The 8,276-nt window shown below is 67.2% G+C and overlaps 1 protein-coding gene across 1 annotated transcript in view; it reads left to right on the plus strand.

Moving 5' to 3' along the window:
- The window catches only part of LOC102376562 (plectin), a 27,531-nt gene that overhangs the window by 7,307 nt on the left and 11,948 nt on the right, over window positions 1–8,276 (plus strand). Inside the window, exons 10-21 of the mRNA XM_025214248.1 lie at window positions 7–163; window positions 254–406; window positions 541–695; window positions 1,540–1,666; window positions 1,770–1,953; window positions 2,256–2,413; window positions 2,544–2,722; window positions 3,258–3,396; window positions 5,544–5,900; window positions 6,085–6,168; window positions 6,338–6,442; window positions 6,600–6,698. Of these exons, the coding sequence (XP_025070033.1) occupies window positions 7–163; window positions 254–406; window positions 541–695; window positions 1,540–1,666; window positions 1,770–1,953; window positions 2,256–2,413; window positions 2,544–2,722; window positions 3,258–3,396; window positions 5,544–5,900; window positions 6,085–6,168; window positions 6,338–6,442; window positions 6,600–6,698 (1,897 nt within the window). The remainder of the gene's footprint in view (window positions 1–6; window positions 164–253; window positions 407–540; window positions 696–1,539; window positions 1,667–1,769; window positions 1,954–2,255; window positions 2,414–2,543; window positions 2,723–3,257; window positions 3,397–5,543; window positions 5,901–6,084; window positions 6,169–6,337; window positions 6,443–6,599; window positions 6,699–8,276) is intronic.

An 8,276-nucleotide genomic window follows, 5' to 3' on the forward strand; every position in this document is an offset into this window, starting at 1 on the left:
GGGGAGGCCGCGGCTGACCGCCTGTCCCGCCCCGCAGTTCTTCTCCGACGTGAAGGAGGCCGAGGAGTTCCTGAGGAAGATGCAGGACGGCATGAGGAAGAAGTTCTCGTGCGACCGCACCGTCACCGTGACGCGCCTCGAGGACCTGCTCAAGGACTCGCTCGTGAGTGCCCCCCTCCCCCTGCAGGAGACGGCTCCCAGCCCCCCGTCCCCGTCCCCGTCCCCGTCCGACTGACCCGTGCTGCCCCCCCAGGACGAGAAGGAACAGCTGGCCGAGTACAAGGGGCAGCTGGCCGGGCTGGCCAAGCGGGCCAAGGCCATCGTGCAGCTCAAGCCCCGCAGCCCCAGCACCCCGGTGCGGGGCCAGCTGCCCGTCCAGGCCGTCTGCGACTACAAGCAGATGGAGGTGAGCGGGGCAGGGAGGTGCGCTGCAGGACGGGGGCCTCTGGGGCAATGGGGGTGTGGGGGCATGGGGCTGGCCATGTGGGGCTGGGGGCTGCGGGGCAGCCAGGCCCGAGCTGACACCGCCTCCGCCCCCAGATCACAGTGCACAAGGGGGACGAGTGCGCCCTGCTCAGCAACGCGCAGCCCGAGAAGTGGAAGGTGCTGAGCCCGGGTGGCACCGAGGCCGTGGTGCCGTCCGTCTGCTTCCTCGTCCCGCCGCCCAACAAGGAGGCGCTGGACGCCGTCAACAGGTGTGTGGGCTCCTGCGCCCGGTGCGGGGCACGGGGCTCAGCCCCAGGGGTCCCGTCCTGCGTTCAGCGGGTGGCAAAGGCTCCCGAGAGGGGACGTGGCGGCAGTCTGCAAACACCTGCGGGGCGGCCGCGGAGACCGGGGAAGCAGCTTTTCTCCCTGCTGCAGCGAGTGGGACACGGAGCCGGGGCTTCGAGTTGCAGCAAAGGCAGCTTAGATCGGAGCCTGGAAACGGGGCAGCCGGAGAGACCCAGGGCAGGGGGCTCCAGCACTGGAGGGTCCAAGCAGGGGCTGGGCTGGCGCTGGGCGGGCAGGATCGAGGCACAGCGATGCCTCTGCTCTGCTGTGGGGGTTTGCTGGTTGCTCCTTGGAGCTGGGAGGGAATTATTTCCCCCTCCTGTTGCTCCAAGTTTCAGGGTTTTTAAGCCCTGGGGATGGGGCTGGGCTGTGCCAATGCTCCTGCTGGCACCGACCCCACAGGGTCCTGGTTCGCCACTGGGGGGTTTCCCCTTCCTCTGCAGCGGGGGCACGGCCTGGGCCTGGGCTCTCTGCAGCGCCTGCAACCCCCCGGCAGCAGCAGGATGGTGGCAGCCGTGGTCCCCCTGCATCCCGGGGGCAGGGATGGGGGTGATGCCCGGGGCTGTGTCAGGGGCAACGGCTCCAAAGTCGGGCATGAGTTTGTCTGTGCTGGTCTGGACGGGGCTGATGCTGCAGCTCCTTGCCAGCCCCATCGCTGGGTGGTGATAGCGATTTCTCTCCGTGCTGTGGCTGGAAGCGCCCGGACTCGTCCTGCCCCGGGTGACGGGCCCGGCCCAGCCCTGGCTCACATGGCATGTCTCTCCGCAGGCTCGATGTCACCCACCACCAGCTGCTGACGCTGTGGCACCACCTGCACGTGGACATGAAGAGCCTTCTGTCCTGGCAGTACCTGGTCCGTGACATCCAGCAGATCCAGTCCTGGTCCCAGATCACGGTGAGTCTCGCCCGGGGAAGCCCAGGGGTTCGGGGGCACGTGGTGGCACGTGGCACGTGGGACGGGGCTGGGTCCCGCGGAGGCTGAGCGTGCGCTCCCGCAGTTCCGGACCATGTCGGTGGAGGAGCAGCGCCAGGTCCTGCGCAGCCTGGAGACGCACTACCAGGACTTCCTGCGGGACAGCCGGGACGCCCCCAGCTTCCCACCCGAAGACCGGCAGCTGGTGGAGCAGCAATACAGCACCTGCACCAACAAGTACCAGCTGTTCCTGCGCGGCCTGGAGAAAGGTACTGGCACCCCCCCGCAATCCCCCATGCCCTCTTCAGGGTCCCTTGACCCCCTGTACCCCCAACCCCCACACCTACCGGGTCGGGGTGCTCACTGGGCACCCCCTGAGCCCCCCTAGCACCGGGGAGCACTCCTGCACCACCACTCGCCAGCCCTCTCCTGCTAGGGCTGTGCCCCCACCACAGCCCCCAGCACCTGCTGCTGCAGCAGGGCTGCGCCCTCCCCCTGTGCCACCCCTGCCAGGGCCCTGCCCTGGAGACCCCCAGGGCGGTCGGGGGCTGAGCCTTGCCACGGCCCACAGGGGAGCAGGACGAGTCACTGTGCAAGAGCTACATCTCGCAGCTGAAGGACATCCGGCTGCAGCTGGAGGGCTGCGAGTCCCGCACCATCCACCGCATCCGCCTGCCCCTCGAGAAGGACCCAGCCAAGGAGTGCGCCCAGCGCATGAGCGAGCAGCAGGTGGGCACCCACGCCCGGCCCGCGGGCGCCTGGCCTGGCGCAGCACACGGGGCCTGGCACCCACCACCCTGCAGCTGGGGCTGGGCTGGTGCACGGTGCCATGCCGTGACGGCCGTGCCTCCCCCCACAGCAAATCCACCTGGAGCTGGAGGGCATCCGCAAGAACCTGGACCAGGTGAGCGAGCGGACGGAGAAGGTGCTGGCCCAGCCGGAGCAGGCCAGCTCGGCCCCCGTCCTGCGCTCAGAGCTGGATGTCACGCTGCAGAAGATGGACCAGGTCCACAGCCTCTCCAGCATCTACCTGGAGAAGTGAGTGTCCGGCAGGCCCTGCCGCCAAGCCCGGCCACGGCCACGGCCACGGCCAGGCCAGGGGCAGTCGAGCAGCACAGGGACAGCAGGGCCCGTGGCACCGTTACCCTGACTGTGCATGTCCCAGTGTTTCCCCGCCGTGGAAATGCAGCACACCCTGGTCTGATAGAGGGGGCATCTCCCGCTCCCCCAGCCCGGGGAAGGCCCCGTTCAGGGGCGTGGGCGCTAGGGGGTGAACAACTCCGTGGGGGTGCACGTGCCTCCTGCTCCCGGGCCAGAGCCAGACCTCCTGTGTGGGGGAGGACGGGCTCCATGCTGGCCACCAGTGCGCAGTGGTGCCGCTCCCTGCCCTGCTGCCCAGGTGTCTGGAGATGGCCGGCTGGGCTCAGGGCTGCCACCTCCTGGGGCTGCAGCTCTGGCTGGTGCAGGGGCCCGGTTGCACATGGTGCTGGCGTCTCCTGTGGCTCTGGTTTGCTCTGGGGCAGCTGGGCTGCCCCTGCCCCTGCCCGGGAGCTGATCTGTGTCCCCGCCGCAGGCTGAAGACCGTCAACCTGGTGATCCGCAGCACGCAGGGGGCTGAGGATCTGGTTCGCAAGTACGAGGAGCAGCTGAAGGACGTGCAGACTGTGCCCGCCGACCTCAAGGAGCTGGAGGCCAGCAAAGCTGAGCTGAAGGTGAGGGTGGGGCTGGTTCCCGCATTGTAAAATCATAGAAACACAGACAACAGGGGCTGGAGGGGACCTTAGGAGTCATCTAGTCCACCCCCCTGCTCCAAGCAGGACCAGCTACATCATCCCAGCCAGGGCTTTGTCTAGCCAGGCCTTAATCACCTCTAAGGGTGGAGATGCCACCACTTCTCTGGATAGCCTGTCCCAGTGCTTCACCACCCTCCTAGTGAGAGTTTTTCCTAATCTCCAACCTCAACTCCCCTTGCTGCAGCTTGAGCCCATTGCTCCTTGTCCTGTCATCTGCCCCCACTGAGACCAGCCCAGCTCCATCCTCTTTGCAGCCCCCCTGCAGGGAGGTGAAGGCTGCTATTCAATCCCCCTCGGTCTTCTCTTCTGCAGACCCGATCAGCCCAGGTCCCTCAGCCTCTCCTCACCAGTCCTGTCCTCCAGCCCCACAACCATTTTCATTGCCCTCCACTGGACTCTCTCCAATGTGTCCACAGCCTTTCTGTAGTGGGGCCCACAGCTGGACACAGGACTCCAGATGTGGCCTACCCAGTGCCATATAGAGGGGAAGAATCACTGCCCTCTATCTGCTGGCAACGCTCCTACCGATGCAGCCCAGGATGCCAGTAGCCTTCTTGGCACAAGGGCACACTGCTGGCTCCTGTTCAGCTTCTTGTCCCCTGCCCCCCCAGGTCCTTCTCTGCAGATCTTTGCCCAGCCCGTCGCCCCCAGCCTGCCCCGGTGCAGGGGGTTGCTCCTCCTCAGTGCAGGACTTTGCACGTGTCCTTGTTGAACCTCTGATCTCTTTTGGCCCAATCCTCCTATTAGGCCAGGTCGCTCTGAACCGTAGCCGGACTTCCAGCGTATCTATTGCTCCCCACAGCTTGCCGAGGGTGCTCTCCAGCCCATTTTCCCATTGGGGAGCACCACCCTCCCCAATGTGGCAGGAGCGCTGTGGGGGGGCGGGGAGGTGAAACGGGTGCAGAGGCAACCAGGCCTGCCCGGGGGTGCCGTTCCTCCTGGGCCCCGGAGGTGTCTGCCTCCCTGCGCTGCCCCCTCCCCATGTACCTGCTTCTGGAGCTGTCCCCCGTGACAGGTGGGCAGGTCTGGGCTCCACAGGTTAAACAGGACGTGGAGACGTGAGAGAGGGTCCAGAGGTGGGGGACAGTGATCAAGGGCTTGGAAAGCAAGTCCTGGAGGAGAGGCTGAAGGAGCTGGCACGTTCAGCTTGAGGAAAAGACACTTAAGAGGGGACAGAGCCGCGGTCTGCAAAACCCTGAAGGGCTGCTAGAGAGAAGAGGGGAAGCGCCTTGTCTCTCTCGGTGCAGAGAGGAGGACGCACACTAATGGCTGGAAATTGCAGCAAAGTTGGTTTATGTGGAGATCAGGAAAAGCTTCTGCACTGTCAGAGCCGTGAGGCCGTGGGAGAGATGCCAGGGAAGGGGGGACTTTCCATCATGGGAGGTGTCAAGGAAAGGATGGATGGGTACTGGGTGCAGGGATGTCTGTGCTCTGCTGTGGGGATGTCCCAGGCTTTGGGGCTGTGCTGGGTGCCCCCTCTCTGCTCCATGCATGGGGGGGGTTAAGCCTCCCCCAGAGATGCTGGGGACGGGGCTGGGCTGTGCCAGTGCTCCTGCTGGCACCGACCCTGCAGGGTCCCGGCTGGAGGGTCTTGCCCCGCGCTCGGGCTCAGGCCCACACTACACTGGGGCAGGAAGGGATTTCCCCCCTGCTCAGACTGGTTTGCACTGGGGGGTTTTGCCTTCCTCCATAACGGGGGCACAGCCTGGGCCTGGGCTCAGCACCCAGGAGCCCCCTGGCAGCAGCAGGATGTTGGCGGCCGCGGCCCCCCTGCATCCCGGGGGCAGGAGCGGGGGCGATGCCCGGGGCTGCGTCAGGGGCGACTGTGTCGTGCGGCTCCGAGGTCACACACGGGGTTTGCCCGGGGGGTTGGACGACGCTGATCCTGCCTCGGGCAGGGGCTGGACTGGATGAGACCCCTCAGCCAGCCCCACTGCTCTATGAACTGGTCCAGAGCAGACCTGAGCAGGGCAGGAGAAAGGAGATGGATCTGACGCCTGGGCAGTGGGAGCTGCAGTGAGGGTGCGGGGCGGGGGTGGGGGCGGGGGTCTGGCCGTGTGCTGCAGCGGCTGCGGGCGCAAGTGGAGGGGCACCAGCCCCTGTTCAGCACCCTGGAGTCAGATCTGAACAAGGCCAAGGACGTCAACGAGCGCATGCTGCGGGGCCACAGCGAGCGGGACGTGGACCTGGACCGGTACCGGGAGCGCATCCAGCAGCTGCTGGAGCGCTGGCAGGCCATCCTGGCCCAGATCGACGTGCGCCAGCGCGAGCTGGACCAGCTGGGCCGGCAGCTGCGCTACTACCGCGAGAGCTACGACTGGCTCATGCACTGGATCCAGGACGCCAGGCAGCGGCAGGAGCAGATCCAGTCCGTGCCCGTCACGGACAGCAAAGCCGTCCGCGAGCAGCTGCTTCAGGAGAAGGTAGCGCCTGTGCATGGGTCCGGGGCAGGAGTCGTGCCGTGGGAGGCCGTGGGGGCTGGATCCAGGCCAGCGGCGTTGCTTCTCCTTTGTGCGGCCGTGTCTGCTGCCTGGCAGGGCCGACGCTGCCACGCGTGGGCCAGCCCGGAGAGGTGGCTCTGAGCTCACGCCCGGCCTCTTCCCACAGAAACTCTTGGAGGAGAGCGACCAGAACCGGGAGAAGGTGGACGAGTGCCAGCGCTTCGCCAAGCAGTACATCGACGCCATCAAGGTGCGGGAGGCTCTCCTGGGCCGGCCCTGCTGCAGGCGCGACCGGGCTGGGCCGTGGCCGCCGCGACCCTGTGCAGGGGCTGCCCAGCATCGGTCCCGGAGCTTGGCGGGGGCTCGGGCTGGCGCTCTCTGCCTGGGGAGCCCTGACCAGACCTCTTCTGCCTCTGCAGGATTATGAGCTGCAGCTGGTGACCTACAAGGCCCAGGTGGAGCCCGTGGCTTCTCCAGCCAAGAAGCCCAAAGTGCAGTCTGCGTCCGACAGCATCATCCAGGAGGTGAGGGCAGAGGGAGCGGGGGGCAGGGGCAGGTGCCCGTGGGGCCGCAGCTCTCCGCTGTGCGAGGGGCTGGGGGGCAGGGCGCGGTGAGGGGGCTCCGGCGGGCGGGGGTGCAGCACGTCCCGGTCCCCGCTGACCCGTGTCTCGCTGCCGGCAGTATGTGGACATGCGGACGCGCTACAGCGAGCTGACCACGCTCACCAGCCAGTACATCAAGTTCATCACCGAGACGCTGCGACGGCTGGAGGAGGAGGAGGTAGGCGTGCGGCCCGCGGGGGAGGGCCTGGCCGCATCGTTCTCCTTCCATGACGACGAGGAGCATTGTCCATCCCGACCGCCGGCCCCATCACTAACACCAGCCCCGGGCTCTCTAACCCCGCTCCGACATGGGCTTCTGGGGCAAACTTGCTGGCTCGGGGTGCAACAAATTGACCCTCAGGGAGGGGCGGCGGGGCCCGGGCAGGGGCCTGGCCAGGGCTCCGCTCTGTGTGGTGTTAGGAGGCACTTCCCAGATACACTTAGTACAGTCAGTGTCTGCCTTTGCATGATGCTGTGCGCGGGGCGTGCCGTGCCGTGCCGCGCCGCAGCGGGATGTGGACTCTGCGTGTGCTGTTCGGGTTACCTGTCTAACTCTTGGTTTCTGCCCTTGGAAGTCGAGCCGCTTTGCCAGTGCTTTGTCTTGGGGGATGTTTGTGTTGGTTGGGATCTAATGGAGGGTAAAAACCAGGATGACTCTGGCACCCTGCACCAGGTACTCCACTCCGCATGCCCCCCACGCCCCGTCTCACCACGCCGCCGCGAGCAGCCTGCGCCCCCCACACCTGCTCACTGCACCGTCTGCCGTGCGTGCGCAGCTGCGCCCCTCTGGCCCCAGCCCCAGCCCCAGCCCCCGCAGGACGCTTTCTTGGACTCTCCTCTGAAACGAGGCAGCCCCCCGGGGAGCCCGCCACGGTCAAGGGATGGCAAGTAACTCGCTGGGCTGGGTCTGAGAGCGCAGCCGCCTCCCCGGGCTGGCAGGGCCCCGAGGTCACCGAGCACTGCCGTCCAAGCCCGGGTTGGGGTTTGGCCCAGGGGTGCAGGGAGGAAGAGCCCCCCAGCTCCGGCCGCCTCCTGCCGCGAGGGCAAGCAGGGCAGGGTCCAGGGCAGAGTCCGCGGAAGTCGCTCCCTCCCCCTTCCCGGTCCCTCCCACGGGGAAACCCCGGCACGCTCTCAGGTGCAGACCCTCCAATTCCCGGGAAAGGGCCCGGCACGGCCTGCGTGGCCCCCGGCTCCGGCTCCCGGGCTCCCCAGGCTGCCCGGGGCAGACCCCGAGTGCTCCCCCCCAGGCAAAGGGCGCTCTCGCCCGGCTCCCTCTGCTGCTGTGGTCTGGTCTCGCTGGGCTTCTCCTGCTCTTGGCGGTGACGGTGCCTTTCCGCAGCTGCCCCTTTGCTCCCGGGAGCCCCGGGCGGGGGGCAGGCGCGCGGGGGAAGGGGCTCCCCGGACCGCAGTGGGCACGGTGATGGTGCGCAAGCTGCTCGCCCCGTCTCCATCCTCCTCAGGCTTCGCTCTCGCCCCATTCTCTGTCCTGGGTCCGCTGGTTCCCGCTCCCCGCGCAGCCGCCCGCTTGCTCCATCCCTGTCTCCGCACTGTACTAAGTGAGATACGGTAGTGACGTGTCCCTCTTGTCTGCCGTCCGTCTTCTGGAAGCCAGCATCGCCACCGCTAGCTCTGGGGATGCCCGGGGATCCCCTCCATCCTCATGCCGCATCCCCCCGCGTGGCCCTTCCATGCCTCGGCCGTGCGCGGCCCGGAGCCGTTGGCTGTGCGCGTTGTGATTTCTCTCTCTCCCTTCTCT

This window comes from Alligator sinensis, unplaced genomic scaffold (genome assembly GCF_000455745.1).
Source record: "Alligator sinensis unplaced genomic scaffold, ASM45574v1 scaffold987_1, whole genome shotgun sequence".
Taxonomy (NCBI): Eukaryota; Metazoa; Chordata; order Crocodylia; family Alligatoridae; genus Alligator; species Alligator sinensis.